The sequence below is a fragment of the Achroia grisella genome, unplaced genomic scaffold, assembly GCF_030625045.1.
Source record: "Achroia grisella isolate CSIRO2021 unplaced genomic scaffold, CSIRO_AGI_Agris_v1 utg903, whole genome shotgun sequence".
In the NCBI taxonomy this organism is placed as follows: domain Eukaryota; kingdom Metazoa; phylum Arthropoda; class Insecta; order Lepidoptera; family Pyralidae; genus Achroia; species Achroia grisella.
The window spans coordinates 706,480-725,107 of NW_026713061.1; the positions used below are offsets into that span (position 1 = coordinate 706,480).

Here is an 18,628-nt window from a genome sequence, read left to right on the forward strand (position 1 = left end):
CATTTATTATGTAATATGATTGGTAACTTTTTTAAATTGTAACAGATTAAAATCGACATGTTTGCCAATTTGAATGTACCATTTAATAGTACAGCTGGTAAATAACGGGATCATACCACGTTTTATTTTTATTGAGTTCCCGATATTTCGGCAGTGTTCAACCGCCATGATCACGGATAACCTACCGAAAAACGTGGTAAGATCCCGTGATTTACTAATTATACTTATAACATAATTACTATTTCTAACAAGAATTACTACATATATCCTCAAATCTTGTTTTTTTTATGGAACTGTAATTTAAACAAAGTGATCATGCAACTGTGTGTAAGTGGCAATCGTTAGCTATACATTAGCAACTACAATAGCAATGAGATCACGTCATTATTTGATGCTTGTTATCCACGATGAAGTACTAACATGTCATATTTATGTGCCCTGTAAGTTCAGCATTCATGGTATAATCAAGGGAAATAAAGCTGACGCTTGGTAATATAACATTGTCTTGCAGGTTCGTTACAAAGAAATAACAGAGCGGGTAGTAAACGTGCAAAGTAGTCAGGCGTCCGCAAACCAGTACCTAACGGTGGAACTCCTCACACGGGGGACAGCAGTCGGAGACGAGATGCGTGCTCGGATAACTGCTTCGGAACCAATGGACTTGGTACATTACGTCGTTATTGGACGTGGCGATATCCTCATTGCCAAGACTTTGGAGGTAAGCAATAACATTTCGACTCTTTGCTTCTGATTTAGTCATTGTATATGTACCTATCAAAGATAAAAAATAAAAAACATTTTCTAGCAATAATCTGCTTGCAATTTGTTTTTATCGTCAACATTTTTAAGATAACAACAATACTCAGCAGGACTATTGTTAACTGGACTATTCATGTAGATTGTTTAAAAAAGATAATACCTATATGTAAGAATATCGTAGATTTATTTCTAAGAAAATCAGTAAAAATATTACAGATATTGTCCTTAGGATAAAATACACTTAAAAAATAACACTGAGGTCACTTGCTCATTCTTTTTTATCTTATTTTGCTTGCCTGATGGATTAAAATAACAGCCGATTTCTTATTAATCGTTACTTGAATAGTTATGTCACTTGTTTTGACTTAGTACCTTGAATACTCAAAAATACTAATTTATATATTAGTAACTGAAATTCACACTACATAACGTTTCCAACCTGCTTAATTTATTCCACTGGGAGACGGGTATTTGTAAATTGTATCATAGAGTGTATAAGTTATGCAATAATTTGGATACTTATATATTGTGGAAATAAACATGATAGCGACATTTCTTCAGAATCTTTCAAGAAAAGGCCTTATTTCTTCTTAAAAGGCGGGCAACGCACTTGCAATTGCTCTGATGTTGTGGGTGCTATTAATTGTCTCCTAATCTATAACAAAAACCCTATGTAATTTTTCAACTCTATTTCCAGTTGAACCCGGTCCGTCGCAGCGTGGACGTGTCGGTGTGGGTGACGGCGAAGATGTCACCGGGCTGCATACTGCTGGCCTGGTACCCGCGGCTCGATGCCGCCAGGTATCCCATAGTGGCCACCGCCGTTTACGCGCCGCAGCGGAACTTATTACAACATAAGGTAGGTACTTCACTATTTACATGTACATAAACATAATAATAATATCATTACATATTGCATTTTTCTATTCTTTGTGGTCACTCTTTGCGCGCCTTGCGGGAATGAATCACGGCATTCGCTACTTTTTAAATTCTATTTTTTATTCCAAAAAAATTATTTCTATGTAATTGAACTATCAATAACCTAATACTCATGTCTTTACTCTATAGTCGGTGTCAGGCGTTTTGTAATATCATTACAATAATTTATTACAAAAAGGCGTTAAAGCGATGACGATTGAGGAACGCGGGAATACATGAGCTGGCAGCGCGTGCGGTCTTTCTCGTTCTCTTTACACTATATTCCCTGTGTAAAAGCCGATTCACATTTGCTAAAGTAAATTACTGTAGTCGCATTAGATAAAAAAACGAAAATTATTTATATGCAGGTGTCAGTGAGACCGACGGTGAACAGCGTGCGGCCTAGCAGCGTGGTGGAAGTGCAGGTGGAGGCGGAAGCGGGCAGCATGGCCGCGTTGTTGGTGCAGCCGGCCGCCGCCGCGCGCGCTCACCTCGCATCGCCGAGAGGACTTGGCAGCGGACTCGACATCAACACGGTTAATATTTTATACCACGCTTGCCTAAAATGCAACTATTTCCTTTCTACTGAACATAGATGAAAGTATGAATAAAACAATATAGTACGAATAAAAAGATATCTCTATATAGGTACATAATATAAAATCTAGTCGCTTCCGATGTTTTAAAGTACGCCACAGATTTTAATGCAGTTATTAGCAGTAAATAGAGTGGTTCAAGTGGAACGTTTATATGTATAATACATGTATACCCGTGCTATGCCGGGCAGGTAAGTAGTTATAAATAATTTCATCAGTACAATTCACACAACACCATCTAGTTCCAAGCTATAACCAGAGCTTGTGTTTTGTGCTCTGGCCAACTAATACAAACACATGTTTTGGAAATAAATACACAATATACCTACATAGAAAATACCAAGACCAATACAAACATTATCATTACACGTGAAAATGGAAAATTTATTTATATTGGTTCAATATCAACTATTGCTTATTATTTTTCATTCATAAAGATGTAAATGTACAATAATATGAATAACGTAACGTTTCGCGCCAATACTCGACGAATAAAAAGTTTGGTATTCTAAATTCGAATGAGGAAAAATCAAATATCTCACACGTACCTACCAAGAGAGTATTGAAAATAATTCGTGACTGGGGTTTTTATTTGTAGAGAATTCGTTAATTCATATAAACGTAATATTTATGGCAGTAACGATATTTCAATTTACGGAAAACATAGAATAAATATTCTTCTACTTAATAAATTAAATTATAATTCCTATTACTTTCCACAATATCGAACAGAAAAAAGAATAAGAACTCACGACTAACTATTTATTTATTTTTATTCTTTTATTGTAAATTTTTAGATCGAACGGGAAGTAGAGAGCTTCATAGGTTTGAAGCATTCGTTCTTTAAGAACGAGGACTATCTGCCTAGCGCTGGGGTTGACATAGGAGGCAGCAGTCCCATGGACGTATTCCAGGTAAGTGTTATTATTTTACATGTCAACTTGGATGACAAATTTAGCATGTTATTATAAAGATCATATACGTACAAATCACCGTCTCTGTTTTATTAGACTTCCATAAACACTTAGATATTGTTAATTTTATGTAAAATTATGATGTATTTTTTTCATAGTAGCTTCTTACGATATTCTCGACTAAAATATATATTCGTTACAGAATGCTGGTGTCATAATCTTAACTGATGGAGTGATAATTCAGAGTAATAAACGGGGTAAGTGATTTTTTGTCCTACGTATTTAAAATTATATTTGCCTATGAAGGCCATATCTCATATTTTGAAACTATACTAATACAATCTACCAATTTTAACTATAATACATGGAAATCTCTTACCAATACATCCACAAACTTAAGTAATTAATAGTATACCCTAACACCAAAACTTCCCCACACAACGAGCCCCCCATCCAGTAGACCTCCTGAAATCCACGGCGAAGATTGCATCCCGCGGTTCCGCCATATTTTGTCTCCACTTAATATTAAATTGTCGTACGGCAGACGAGTCTAGTGAAGTGGAGAGCGGCACCCGCGCGCCGCTGGCGGGCCCGTACGCGTTCAGCCGGCTGCCGCCGCCGCCCGCGCCGCGCCTCTACCTCACGGAGGTACTACCGCCGGTCTCGCACACCACACGAGTCTTCAATAACTTCACCGTTGGGTATGTCATATGCTTTAGAATTCTACTATTATTTATCTTAAGCGGAGAGAGAAGACAATTAGGTACACCCAAGAGGTCGTCGTTAGTACAAATCTGGCTTACATTAAATTAAACTTGAGATGTCATTTTTATCCTAGAGACGGCGGTAAGCTCGCCTCCTTAACAAATTGGATTCAAAATATACTCAGCAAAATGTGGGCATGCTAGATGTTAAAAGCTAAAGCTATTAACAGCAAACAGACTTGTACCTAATAAATTATAAATTATTATTTACTTGATTAAATACGTCCACTAAAAACTATCTATGCATATTATTATTATCACTTCAATGTTACTGACACTGTTCTACTAACCGGTATTATTTTGTTTTTTAGTTCCGACGGCAAGGACTCAAGTGAAATTCGATCCCCAGGCTTACCCTCAGAACTCATAGTAGGAGGCTTCGCTATAGATCCGAATTTGGGTCTCGGTCTAGCTGAACCCACCACTTTATCGGTTACTTTACCGCTCTCCGTAACATTGGAACTACCAACCACCATGCAAAAAGGGGAGACATTGGCTGCAATCGTAATGCTGAAGAGTACCCTTACAGTCGACATTACCGCTGAAGTCACGTTCCATAATTCTGAACAATACTTTGAGTTCGAACCATTGGACAATGATGTCGGCTCGTCTAAAAGTAAGTATAAATGTCTTCACCATAGTAAAAATAATTTACCGGAACCTATTCTCAACATTTGAATAGGGATCAAAAAAGATTATGGAATGATTATTAAATTGTCTTGAGTTTCTGACTCTTTGTACTCACATTCTTATTCCTAATGTAGTTTTTTAATAAAATATCACAATAATGTAATGTTTGTTTCAAAAGAGCATACGGAGTTGGTATAATCATAAAGAACGATTGTAAATAAAGGTTACAATACAATATATTTGAATAAAAATTATTCTAATATTTATTAAGAAATAAATAGAGGTTTAGGATTCTAGGTAACGTTACATAACTTATCTTAACTTAATGTTGCAAGTTATTCACAAAGTACCGAGGAAGATTTATATGAAGTCATTTTTGTGGGTACTTCAGTCTCACCAATTTTAGCCGCTAAGCTTAAAGGGAAGAAAATGGAGTACGGATGCACCTTATACCTTAGTCCTTTTAGATGTTAACGCATCATCATCTATATTAATTAAATTATAAATAAATTAAAATTAATTACAACGTGACACCAGTGGTTCCCAGTTCACAAATATAGGCGACGTTTACGGTTTACATAAATAAAGGTTAGAAAAAAGTTTGATACAATCTGACAATGCTTATTTTCAGAAATCGAGCTATTTCAGCGAAACAGCGTGAAGGTTCCAGCACAGGGAACGGCCAGCACGGCGTTCCTTGTAACGATCATCCGCGATGGCGGCGCTCCCGTAATGGTCGAAGCCACCGGGAATGGATACTCCCATTCTGTTTCTCGAACCATCGACGTTATGGTATCTTTGAATACAGACTCAAATGTTATCTCTAAATATAAATTATTTTTCTATCTAAAGACAGATTTATATACTATATGTTGTAGAAATAGATAAATATTTCCCTAATGCTGACGCTGTATTAATTTGGTGTTAACAATATATCATCGTCATCATCATCATCAGTCCAATCCACTATATACTACACGTCAAAATGTGACGATGTTTGGAAACTTAATTTTATATTTCTTGGTCGAGTCAATAGAAAAATTGGCAACCATATTGGTAGGGTGTAGGACTAGTGACGAGGTGGCAATGTGACCGCAGGACGGGTACGAGGAGGACGCGTGGTCGTGGGGCATGGTGGAGGCGGGCGGGGCTGGCGCGCGGGTGGGGCTGTGGTCGGCGGCGGGTACGCGCGGCGCGGGCGGCGGCTGTCACGTGTGGGCGGCGGGCGAGCCGCTGGCGGTGCCGCTGTCGGCCGCGCTCGCCCGCCCGCCCGCGCCCGCCGCGGACGCGCCGCACGCGCTCCGACCGCTCGCGCTCGCCTGCGTACTCATCGACTACTTGAAGGTAGAAGAAGGACTCTATTGCGCACACATAAACAAACTATTGTACTTTGTTGTTTGGCTGTTGTTCATTATTGCCTCTATGTATGCAGCAGTACAAATATTATTTATATATTTTTTATGATTATATTTGCTCCGCTAATTATTATATTTCGTATTGACTACGAAGCTCGTTTAGCTTCGTGGCCTATGGCTTTCTAACTTTCTTCAAAGGGCAAATTTAGTAGACATCGAAAATATTTTTATAGTAATTTCTTCAGGCATTAATGTTTCTGACAGATTCTAGTGATCTATAGAAACACCGATAACAAACCAAACTAATCATAGAGACAGCGATATTTGACAATGCCTACTCCTTCTGGTACAACAGTGAATATTATTGCTTATTTTTTTTTCGGAAACATCTTAGAGGATGTCTGATGTCACCATAATATATATATATTCATATATAAAAATAATGAAACTGAACCCACAAAACACGGCACTACTTATTTATCGCTTATGTATTTACATCATTCTTTATTCCATATTAAAAAACTGTTAAAAACGTTTGAATTCTGAAATAATTTTGACACAATGATTTTTCTTTTAGCCTGCAATATTACCTTATTATGTATAAAGTAATAAATAAATATGTGCTAATAAAAATCATTATATTGTGTAGATTAAAGATCAGCCGGTGCCTACAAAGATCCACTCCCTAATATCAACCGGTTTCCAACGGTTGATGGCGTATCGCCGCCCAGATGGTTCATTCGCACCAGAGGCGAACAGTGAAGTCGAAGGAGATGTATGGTAAGTCACTTTTAGAAATCAGATTTGTTAGGGCCTTAATTATGTAAGTTATTTATTGCTTTTAACAGTGGAGCGTGATCAATTTTAACCAAATTTTATACTGTTTATTTAAACTTCATACAGTACAATATCAATTAGTTCCTTCGTTGACCACGAAATATGAAATTAATACGATGCTTGTATTTAATATATGAGTTTATGCTCGTGAAAAGGTACGCAACAGTGCAATTGAATCGGAATTAATTTCTACAGTAGGCTTGCACATATTGCATAAAGTGAATGCTCTTTTACTAAAAATAATAACTAAAATGTGCTTTCCAACTGCTTGATTACAATTGCATATTGTGTTCAATAAACAGAGGTAATAACGTTAGTGTGTATCTTATATAACACAAGGTCGCCATTACACAAAGAAATTGGTTATGCAACTGATGTCGCAAGCGTACATTTTGGTAACCGCTTATTATTTGGCAGAGCGTACATAAAAGTTGTTTAAGTATAATGTAAGTTTTCAAACCATACATAGGGTCCTGTGAGTAAATTATTAAACAACTACTATTCGTGTCTTTATTGCTGCATACTTTTTTGTGTTCGCTCTTTCGCGCGCTTTTATTTTCTTTTAAAATTATATTTTTTATTTTATGGGTTTCCTAAAGACACGTTTAAGATTTTTATAGTATCAATAACTCCATAGTCAGATGGACTCCATTTTGCCATATTAATTAATTATTAAAAAAAGGCGCTAAAGAACGCACGATTGAAGAACGCGGGAATACGGCATTGGTTTCTCATTCTTTTAGTCAACATTTACATGTACATTATTTCTTGAAAGCCTATTCACACGTGAAAGAGCATGTGTAGAGGCAGCCAATGTGTGATGGATGTTTAGGACGACAGCGGTTTCCGCGCGGTGGTTGGCGCGGTGCGCACGACACGTGCAGGCGGCGCCGGACGCGGGCGTGCGCGCGGCGCGCTGGCTGGCGGGACGACAGCGCGGCGACGGCGGCTGGCAGAACGCGCGCCCCACGCACGTGCTCGCACCGCTGGCACAGCGGCCGGTGCCGCTCACCGCGCACGTCCTGCTCGCGCTACTACAGACCAAGGTAAACACGCCATGCCATGCTTCTTACTATTTCCATAGGTCGCATATCAATCCGGCTCGATGGGCCATTTACATGTTCGTCAAGTCAAAATGGTTATAGAGTAAAATATTACATATATGAACGAATTCATATACGAATAAATGTCTAATAATGGTAAGAAGAGCATACGCGGTAAGTTTGGTGACCGTACATGCACTAATTTTGATAGTGACTAATTGCATTTTATAATTTTTTGTGATCACTCTTTCGCGCTTTATGACAAAAAATTCCAGTGTAAAAGCGGATTCCCGGGTCAAAGATCGTACGTGTAAAGGCAGTTCAAGTCTCGATCAATTGTCAGGGTAGCGACGTGCTGTACAAAGACAACATCGAGAGCGGTGTGGAGTACATCGCGCGTGGGTTGTCGCCGCAGCTGGACGCGTACTCGTTGGCGGTGGCCGCGGCCGCGCTCGCCGCCGCCCGCAGCCCGCACGCGGCCACCGCGCTGCAGATGCTCGACCGCTACGGGAACACCACCGGTACCTTCTAATACCTCACTATTATTACGATGATCACGATCTATATGATTTATCATATATCCGTCGCGAGCTTTTAGATTGTCTTTTAATCCAGTTACTAGTTTTTGCAAGCTGACTACATCTGCATCTTTGTTATAAAAGATATGCATGTATTCGTTCTCGTACTGCAATAACTTCAGGTGTTTCAGTAGAAATCTATTAGCTGTTTAATCCTTTATATGTGAAGTGATAACAATTAAGTACTTGTAATACAATACAATAAAGTTTTTTTGGCTCGTCTTAACACAATAATAAGTCACACATTTGCTGTTAGTGATCTCATTTCTGATTGCAGTTAAGTCTACACCCATATTGCCGGACGTATTTCGCTTTTAAATGAGATTCTCATTAAGCAATCAATAGAGCTTGGATATAGCTTGGACGCTTAGTATTGACTTTTCGATGTCAGCTCATAAGGTCGTGACTTTTCTAATAATACATATATACTAAATGAAACTAAACTGTATTAAATAATTAATTCATGAATTGGATTTTCGCAAAATTACATTAAACTCAATAAAAATGTACGAAAATCGTCTTCTCTTCATATAGTCAGGAATAAATGTTCGTTCCGTTCGCCGTTTCTCCATAAAGCGATAGCATAAGTCTTCATTCCGTTTGCTAACTTCTACGAGATGTAGATGTCGCTACGTTTTCTTTCCTGCCACCTGACTGGCACGAGACGTAAGCGTCGTTATTGAACAGGTTCGGGTGCGTACTGGTCGCGGCCCGTGCGGGGCGCGGAGTGGCGCAACCCGTGGCTGCGCGACAACAGCGTGGACGGACGCACGGCCGCGTGGGGGCTGCGCGCGCTGCTGGCCGCGCCGCCCGCCGCCGCCGCCGCCGCCGCCGCCGCCGCCGCGCGCCCGCTCGCCACCTACCTGCTGCGGGCCGCCGCCGCGCGCCACCCTGACCCCGACGTCGTAAGTCTTCCAGTGTCCTCTATACATCGTCGATTAAAAAAAAAAATTTTTTAAATTAGAAGCAAGTAGATTAAATTAACCGTGCCATCTTAATCGTTATCTAAATACTTTTAAAATTATATATAATACTTCTGTGTAAATTTAAAACTTTAAAGCAAAAAATAATTTATATAAATTTAAAAAAAAACTTTGAATGCTTGTCTTGTATAAGTTATGTCATCATGATGTGCGGATGGAAGCGCCATACGAACATCGTTAGTAACAAAGTGGACCCGACATCCGCACGTTTTGGCTATTTTTTTTTTATTGGGTTGTTTGGGCTATTGTCAGATGTGTAGCACCTGTAGCACTGCGACCTACATAGATCTATTGTGCTCGCCCTTTTCAAAGTTCGCTACCTAGACCCGTTAGGGACAAGAATTGAAAGATATTCTTAGGAGCGATGGTTTTTATCTCCTCGGGAAAGAGTGTAAACTTTCCAAAGGAGATATTTCGTTTATGCATGAGTGGGCTACAACCACATAGGATGTGAAGCGGTATTTCCTCTTCAGTTTGGTAGAATCTGCAGATACTTGTCGTGCATAGGCCTAGTTTAGCCATATGCTTGTGTAATTTGCAGTGTCCTGTGAGGGCCCTAGTCATCATGCATATGTTGTTTTTACTCAATAGCAGTAGTCTATTGGAATATTTGTTCGAGAATCCCGATATGTCTTTTGAATGTGTTAATCCTGGCATTTCTTGCCAGTGATTCAGTGCTTCTCGTTTGGTTATTAATTTGAGATGTCCCAGTTTTAGGCAACGATGCACACCACAGAAGGGTTCGGGGCCCAGTTGGACGGTTTTCGCCCCTAACTTTGCCAGATGGTCGGCATTCTCATTGCTTTCAATATTTGAATGCCCGGGGACCCATCTCAGTATAATATTATTTCTGCTTCCTACTTTATTTAGTAGCAGGATACAGTTTCTAATAAGTTTAGCTTGACTGTCCGAATAAATGTATATGTTCTGATTGATGTAGTTAAGGCGTATTATTTCCAGACATCTAATTAAGGCGTAAGTCTCCGCCTGAAAGAATGAGGCGTATTTTCCTAAGCCTATATAGTTGCAGATTTTGGGTTTTACACCGCATATTCCACATCCTACATCATCTCCTATTTTGGACCCGTCTGTAAACCAAACTAGGTCATGCTCTGAGTGAGTCGGTGTATGGTCGGTATACGGTTTGGCTAGGTATGGAAAGAAACCCAAACGATTAAATTAAAGTCAGTGTTCAGGAACAGCTCGGAGTTTACCTCTCTGCCACGCGATGGACCCGGCACCTGTGTGAAGAAGCCCTGAAATGCTTAGTAGTTCGTCTCTCTAGCAATTATGTACCACACATTCTTATGTATACTAATATTATAAAGCTAGAGAGTATTATTAAGTAAGTATTTATTTGGTCGAACACTCAAATCTCGAGAACTAAGAAAAAATCTTCAGTGTTGATTAGCCCATTCAACGAGTACCTAAGGCTTCATGACTATACGACTAATTGCAATGTGACGCAGACGAAAGTGCACGGTTAGCTAGTTAGGTACTCGTACTTCTTCTTTGTCGGTTCCTCAAGACTGAGGGTCATGACCACCAGGAATGCTCCTTCCAACCAATACTCTCCAGGCATTTCTATCCTGTGCTAAATGGACCGCCGACTGTATATTTTGTTTGACTGCTTCTCGTACAGGATCAGTCCAACGTGCAGGTGCCCTACCTCTGCCCCTTCTACCGTCCACGTGGCCCAACATTATATTTTTTTCAAAATTATCTGGTTTTCGGCGGGCTACGTGGCCGAAAAAAGTTAGCAGACGCTGGAAGCACACAGTAGAGAGACGGGTTCTGATATCCAGTTGTTCCAAAACAAATGCATTAGTGCGACGCTCCGTCCATGATATTCCTAACATTTTGCGCCAACACCACATCTCGAAAGCATCTATTTTGAATTTTACGTGTGATTTCCAGGTCCATGTCTCAGAAGCATACAAAAATATGGAGAAGATTAGAGTCCGCATTAGCCTAATCTTGGTGTTTCGAAATATGTTTCTGTTTTTCCATATCTTCTCTAGTTGTTTTACCGCTGCTTTAGCCATCTGCGATCTTCGTGTTATTTCCTTCATGCAGTCTCCGTCATTTGTTATCAATGACCCCAAGTATACAAACTCCTGTACTGTATCTAGGTCACGTAGCTCTAGGGATCTCTGCATTTGTCCGCCTCGGTCCACAAACATCAGCTTGGTCTTACTTAGATTTATACGAAGTCCGTATTGCACACTTACATGTTCGACTCTACGAAGCAGATCGGCGACCTCCCTCTCGTTTAGTCCTATTAGAGTAGTGTCGTCGGCAAAACGCAAGTTGTTAATCAAATGCCCACCCACACGGATACCGCCTTGCCAGTTTTCCAAGACTTGGCGCATAATATGTTCTCCCACCAGGTTGAAAAGTTGTGGTGAGAGTTTACATCCTTGTCTCACGCCACGCTCTGTTTTGAAGGGCATTGATTCCATATGATCCAAACGAACTCGGGACGTGCCGTCCAGATATAAATTCTGCACAAGAAAGGACAGATGTGTGGGTATTCCCATTTCCCTCAGAACTTCAAACATTTTCTGCCAGTTTATGCAGTCGAAAGCCCGTGCGTAGTCAACGAAACATATTACTATCGGTACGTTGAATTCCCTGCTCTTTTGTATCAGTTGTCTGAGATTTAGGATTTGTTCTCTAGTTCCTTTACCTCGCACAAAACCCGCCTGTTCCTTTGCTATCTGTTTTCCTATATAACTTTCGAGTCTGGTGTTCAATATATGAAGAAGAACTTTTCCTGCATGTGAAATGAGGGAGATGGTCCTGTAGTTCTCACATTTAAGAGTTGAGCCTTTCTTGTGTAAGGGTATGATCACAGAATCCGTCCAATTTTCAGGCCACTGACCCGTTCGCCAGACTTTTTGACAAATGGTGTGCAATATTTTTGTGCCTTCAATCCCAAGACATTTCAGGGCTTGTGCCGTGATGCCGTCACCACCACTAGCTTTGTGTTTCAGCTTGTTTACTGCCACTTCTACTTCCTGGAGGAGAATATCGGGTTCTCTCTCAAAGTAATTAAATCTCTCCTCTACAATGTCATCTTCAGTAGCTGCTGAATACAGTTGTTGGCAGTACTCTCTCCACCTTTGAAGCACAAGGTCCTTGTCTGTGACGATTTTTCTCTGAGTGTCTTCTATAGCCCAGGTTTTGGGTTTGAAATTTTTAGTTAGGATTTTGACCTTGTTGTACATGTCTTTAGTGTGGGTGGTGTACGCATGTTTCTCAATATCACTGCAAAGAGAATTGATATAATTATTCGTGTCCTTCCTGCAAAGTCTTTGCACACGAGCATGAAGCTGTGAGTAATTCCGGCAGTCTATATGAGTGTTAAGGCCCCTTTTCTTTGCATTGTTCCTTTCTGTAATAGCATTCCATGTTACTTCAGTCATCCAGTCCGCTTTTGGTTGTTCAAGTTTTGTGTTATCGGATAACGTTTTGACTACTTTAAGGACTACATGTTTCAGTTTCTGCCATGTTGTATCTGCTGATTCAAATGGATCTATCTCTAATTGACTAAGACGTGTCTCCAATATGTCACGCAAAGGTCGTTCTGCATTTTTTGCAAGTATATTGCTAGTTATGGCTTTTCTCTTTTTCACTGTCTTTAGTCGTATTCTCAAAGCAGCTACAAGTAATTGATGGTCACTACCACAGTCTGCACCAGGACGAGTTTTGGTATTAAACACAGAAGATCGCCACCTTTTGCCGATCAGAACATAATCGATTTGATTGCGGTAACCAGTAGGGGACTGCCAAGTATACAGACGTCGAGGGTGCTGCTGGAACCAGGTGTTCATGATGGTCAGACTATTTTCAATACAAAAATCCAGCAACATTTGTCCGCGTTCATTGCGACTGCCTAGCCCAAATTTACCAACGAACCCACGCAGGTCAGTATCTCCCGCTGTGTTGCCAACCTTTGCATTAAAGTCTCCTAGTACCAAAGTGATCTCCTTGTTCGGTATATCTTGATATACTTTTTCTAGTTCGCCATAGAAATTTGCTATATCTTCTTCTGAAGAGCTTGATGTAGGGGCATACACTTGAATAATGTGTACAGGTAATGGGCGGGCTGATATTTTTATGGAAATAATCCGATCGCTTATGGTATTGTATCCAATAATTGAATTTTGCGTTTTTTTGGAGATCAAAAACCCAACTCCACTAAAACTGTTGTTAGAACTGCCCGCATTCACCATCATTAGTCCATTAGGTGTTCTATGATGGCCACATTCTTTGATGTGAGTTTCACTTAGTCCTAGCACATCTAAATTATACTCTTCCATTGCTCTCTCTAACTGTTCTATCTTGCCTGGTCTGGAGGTCCCACGAATATTCCAGGTTCCAACATTCAGGGAATATTGGTTGGTAGTCAAATTATTCGTCTGAGGTGGTAATGGTCCTACAGATGCCCATTTTCTACAAGGAGCCTGAGGACTCACCCGCTTGTAGGTACTCGTACTAATAGTCCCTTAACTCAATATTCAACACGACCATCGTCACAATTTGACTTTTACTCATACACTTAATAACACATTAAGGATTTCCACGATTTTTCTAAGCGCAATACGATACGACACGGATTTCAATATATTATTAAGACATATTTTTACAAAACATGTATATGTAACTACACTACATCCCAATATTATATGTACCTATGTATATATCTGAGCGAGGTCGAATCACGCCACTAGTATGATTGTAAATAATCTGTATATTAATCTAATTTTATCTTTTTGCATACTTCACAGGTCGATGCATTAGCTCAGTTTTCTGAATCCATTCGAATATCAAGTAACTTAAGAATGTCAGTGAACGTGAGCGATTCTGAAGAACCCAGACAGTTCCAAATTACACCAAGCAATGCTTTTGTAATGCAAAATCAACAAGTAAGTAACCACGTTTATTATTTACACAACATACAAAAAACAATGAAACTTATAAATAAATTGAATCTTTCTCACAAATATTATATATGTATGTATATCACAACTCTCAGTAATGAAGATGCAATGAAGATAAAGTTTGGGACGATATCTTAAGATCTCATTAAATATTGGTAACCAAAAATCAATTGATGTAGGATTAAACTGTGGTGAAGTATAAAAATAAATAGGAAAATCATAATTATACAGAAATTAGTATTACATACCAAAATATGTAAGGAATAACGTATTCCAATAAACACTTCTAGAAAATACCAGATGTGTAAAATTTATAAAAGTTTAGAGACCAGTTCCAGTATTACGATGAAAAAATAAATAACAAAAATTTGTAGGTAAGAATTGTATTTGACGGTAGTTTAGCGGTCCACCATACAGACTTATTGCCAATTGTAGCAGGTTAGAACTCACGCACAATGAAAACATTTGCATTCATGATTATGATCGTTTGTAATTGTTGGAGTGTTTACTGAATACATTATTTATGTATTAAAGTAGTAACATTAGTTGTCTAGTACTCATAACACAAGTTTTGCCTATGTTGGGACTACCTGTATGAATTTTGAAAAAATGGTGATTTGTGCTAACGGTATAAACTGACGGAGCAACAGTGGAAGATAAAATCGAGTAGCATTCATTAACCACGATGGTTTCCAGATGAAATCGCGTGAAATTTAGCAATGGCCCCATTACGAACACTTAATCTTATTACAACAAAAACTTATTACGACTACTCTTACAGATTCGCAACGTTCGTAACGTGAGCGCCGTATCAGAAGGCAGCGGCATCGCTGTGCTGGGTCTATCAGTTAAGGGCTACACGAATGTGACAGCCGCGTGGCCCCGGTATACCCTCGACCCGCGGGTCGATCAGGTCTCCACCAGCTACCGGCTCCAGCTCTCCATCTGTGTCGGGTACTAACTTCTAAGTACTCTGTAGTTTATATTTGTAGATAATCATTTCATAAACCACTTCTGGAACATGCGAGCGTGAAGTTTGTAATGGTTTGAAATTTATTTTATTAGATTCAGTAGCTGTTTATTTACATTTTCATACATTTTCTTATACGTGTAACATTTTTCGGCAGGTAATTCTTTTACAATGTTGAGATGATCTGTAAGTAGCTATATAATGCCAACTGTAGGGTACCTGTAGTTGTTGATGGTTTATGATGTTAGGTATTACGCGTGATTTCTGCAAAAAGTATACACCCATATTACAGCTTCTTTTGAGATAAAAGGTAACCTTATCTTATGCTCGTCTATGTAATACCATCTAAATTCATGTAAATTTTTAGTAAGATTTGATTAGCCATTCAGTAGTAAAAAGATAACAAATATACAGAAGGACTGACTGTTTGGCATTTAATCTTCCTATATTTTACATTATTATTTTTATCCTATATCCTTAGCTCTCTAATGCATGTCATAATATAAACGAAACTAATACATGCATTTTGCATTTTAGGTTTGTAGCTCAAGGCAATGACACAGAAAGTGGACTTACTCTCCTTACCGTCCAGTTGCCATCTGGATATTTGGCCGATATAAATACACTTACGGAATTAACGGTAAGTGCGAAAATAACTACAATAGAACAAGTCACACATTGTTACTTCTATATTATTTTATGTGATTTAATAAGACTTAGACGTATAGTTCGTCGTAATTTTTGGCACAATTGTAAGGTGGACGGCCCGTACGCGCTTTATTGTTCTCTTTAGCTACCTTTACACGACACGTTATATCAAGCGCGATCACAAGAACGTGATTTAGCACGTCAAAGTCAGCGCGTGCAATCATCTGCGATTGCATTTTACAATTTTTTTGCGATCACTCTATAATAGGATAGCGCGTATGTATTCAGCCTTTTCACTTTCTATTCACTTGGTGGCGTGGCTGCGCGCTGCGCGTTCTATATTGATACGTAATGGTGTGTAGTGTGTGGTGTGTGGCGGAGAGCGGGCGGCACGTGGCGGGCGCGCGGCTGCAGGCGGGCGGCGGGCGCGTGGTGGCGTGGCTGCGCGCTGCACGTTCTATATTGATACGTAATGGTGTGTGGTGTGTGGTGTGTGTGCACAGAGCGGGCGGCACGTGGCGGGCGCGCGGCTGCAGGCGGGCGGCGGGCGCGTGGTGGCGTGGCTGCGCGCTGCACGTTCTATATTGATACGTAATGGTGTGTGGTATGTGGTGTGTGTGCACAGAGCGGGCGGCACGTGGTGGGCGCGCGGCTGCAGGCGGGCGGCGGGCGCGTGGTGGCGTGGCTGCGCGCTACACGTTCTATATTGATACGTAATGGTGTGTGGTGTGTGGTGTGTGTGCACAGAGCGGGCGACACGTGGTGGGTTGGTACTCGCTGCGCGTTCTATATTGATACGTAATGGTGTGTGGTGTGTGGTGTGTGTGCACAGAGCGGGCGGCACGTGGTGGGCGCGCGGCTGCAGGCGGGCGGCGAGCGCGTGGTGGCGTGGCTGCGCGCCGCTCGCTCCGAGCGTTGCGCCACGCTGGCCGCGCCACGTGCTCTCGCCGTCGCCAGGCAGCGGCCCGGCTGGGCCACGCTCATCGATCTCTACGACTCCAGTCAGTACTCCTACTATATCATTTCATTACCTAACTAGCTACCCACCCCGGCTTCGCACGGGTGTACATGTAATAGGTATTATACATATAAACCTTCCTCTTGAATCACTCTATCTATTAAAATAACCGCTGCAAAATCGGTTGCGTAGTTTTAAAGATATAAGCATACATAGGGACAGACAGCGACAGCGACTTTGTTTTATATTATGGACCACCTGATGGTAAGTGGTAACTGTCGCTTTAACATTGAATGCGTTATGTAATTACATCTAATAAAACGAGCTGCTTGGTTCCTTAGCAATAGAAAACTTGGTATGTTGCATCCTCAGGAATGGCGTCATACATCCTCATCGCCACCTTAATCTTCACGTATTAGGAGAATATTTCAGTGCGAAATATAATTCTCTAATAGCCTGAGTGCGGCTGTCGTCTCCTCTAATGATTACTAAAATGAATTAGTCCATTTAAAGTTATCTATAAAAACAAATTAAGGAGCAACATTTATTCATTTTTATATATTTCTCATTTAAAGAAGCTCGTGTAGCATATAATGTATGTGTACCTATATGTAATAAAGCGAGCATTGTGACGGTGTCAGGTCACCGTGCGCGGCAGTTCTTCCAGCCGGTGGCGAGCACCGCGTGCGAGGTGTGCCGCGAGTGGTCGTCGTGCGCGCGTGCGTGTGGCGCGGCCGCCTCGCAGCGCGCGCGCCCGGCCCGCGCCCGCGCCCGCCGGGACCCCCGGGGCCCCTGACGCCGCCGCCCCCGTCGCGCCTGCACACGTCCTCCTACTGCTACTTCTCAGTTTTACACACTTTATCAATCTTGCAATGCGATAGCCGACAGCGAATTCGCAGTAAGGCATCCTATGGACAAGTTTACTGTCAGTATGTTATGACTATTGGTGGGATAAGGTTGTGATGACTGACGTTGTGAACTTCTATTGCGGTCACTCCGTAATAGAAACATAAATTATTATAGAACATGATCCTTAGATCATATTCTATAATAGTTTATGAGATCTTAATCTCAGATATCCAGAAATTGAAAACAAGGCAAAGTGTGATAAATCATGTGTAAGATAAACAAAACATAGGTATCAGAGTGAGAGTTGAAGTGTAAGTTTGAGTTATGTAATCCAGATGCATATATATTTAATTATTATAATTATCTGGTAGGTATTAATTCAGAACACCTCAAAGTGCTTAACAATATGTAATAATTGTGACGCACGATAGCTACAAAATAAGTAAACATTCTCTTCGTATTAATTAAAAATTAATAACAAGAGAAAACGATGCAAATAGTAATAAATTAATAATCAGAAACAAAACGTTTTATTTAATTTGACGCACAGGTTTTTCCAGATAAACTCGGTACGATAAATGAATATTGCTTGTAAAACAAAAGTTTCACTTTTTATATAGACTACCGAATGACTTAACCTAAAAATGAACAGTGAAATCTATATAATATACGTTACATAATATATCTACTTTTGTTAATTGTGTTTGTTAAACCATGACTTCCAGAATAACCTATACCTACATATTATCGTACGTGGTTATAATTATATTACTGTTCAGTGTTAAATGTAGGTACTTACCTGTCTATAACTAAAATAATCAAAATATTAACAAACCTTAAAATTCTAAACATACAAGTATCTGTAAGTTCTTTTGTATGT

At 40.2% G+C, this 18,628-nt stretch overlaps 1 protein-coding gene across 1 annotated transcript in view; it reads left to right on the top strand.

Moving 5' to 3' along the window:
• LOC131853568 (thioester-containing protein 1 allele S1-like) overlaps positions 1-17,798 on the top strand; it is a 28,256-nt gene extending 10,458 nt beyond the window's left edge. The window contains 19 exon segments of the mRNA XM_059204490.1: positions 512-718; positions 1,457-1,618; positions 2,046-2,213; positions 3,071-3,187; positions 3,390-3,444; positions 3,732-3,888; positions 4,263-4,567; positions 5,213-5,373; positions 5,680-5,925; positions 6,586-6,716; positions 7,606-7,819; positions 8,160-8,337; positions 9,082-9,299; positions 14,171-14,308; positions 15,105-15,277; positions 15,831-15,933; positions 16,774-16,942; positions 17,541-17,652; positions 17,654-17,798. Of these exon segments, the coding sequence (XP_059060473.1) occupies positions 512-718; positions 1,457-1,618; positions 2,046-2,213; positions 3,071-3,187; positions 3,390-3,444; positions 3,732-3,888; positions 4,263-4,567; positions 5,213-5,373; positions 5,680-5,925; positions 6,586-6,716; positions 7,606-7,819; positions 8,160-8,337; positions 9,082-9,299; positions 14,171-14,308; positions 15,105-15,277; positions 15,831-15,933; positions 16,774-16,942; positions 17,541-17,652; positions 17,654-17,780 (3,141 nt within the window). The 3' untranslated portion in view covers positions 17,781-17,798.
• The last annotated feature ends 830 nt before the right edge of the window (positions 17,799-18,628 follow it).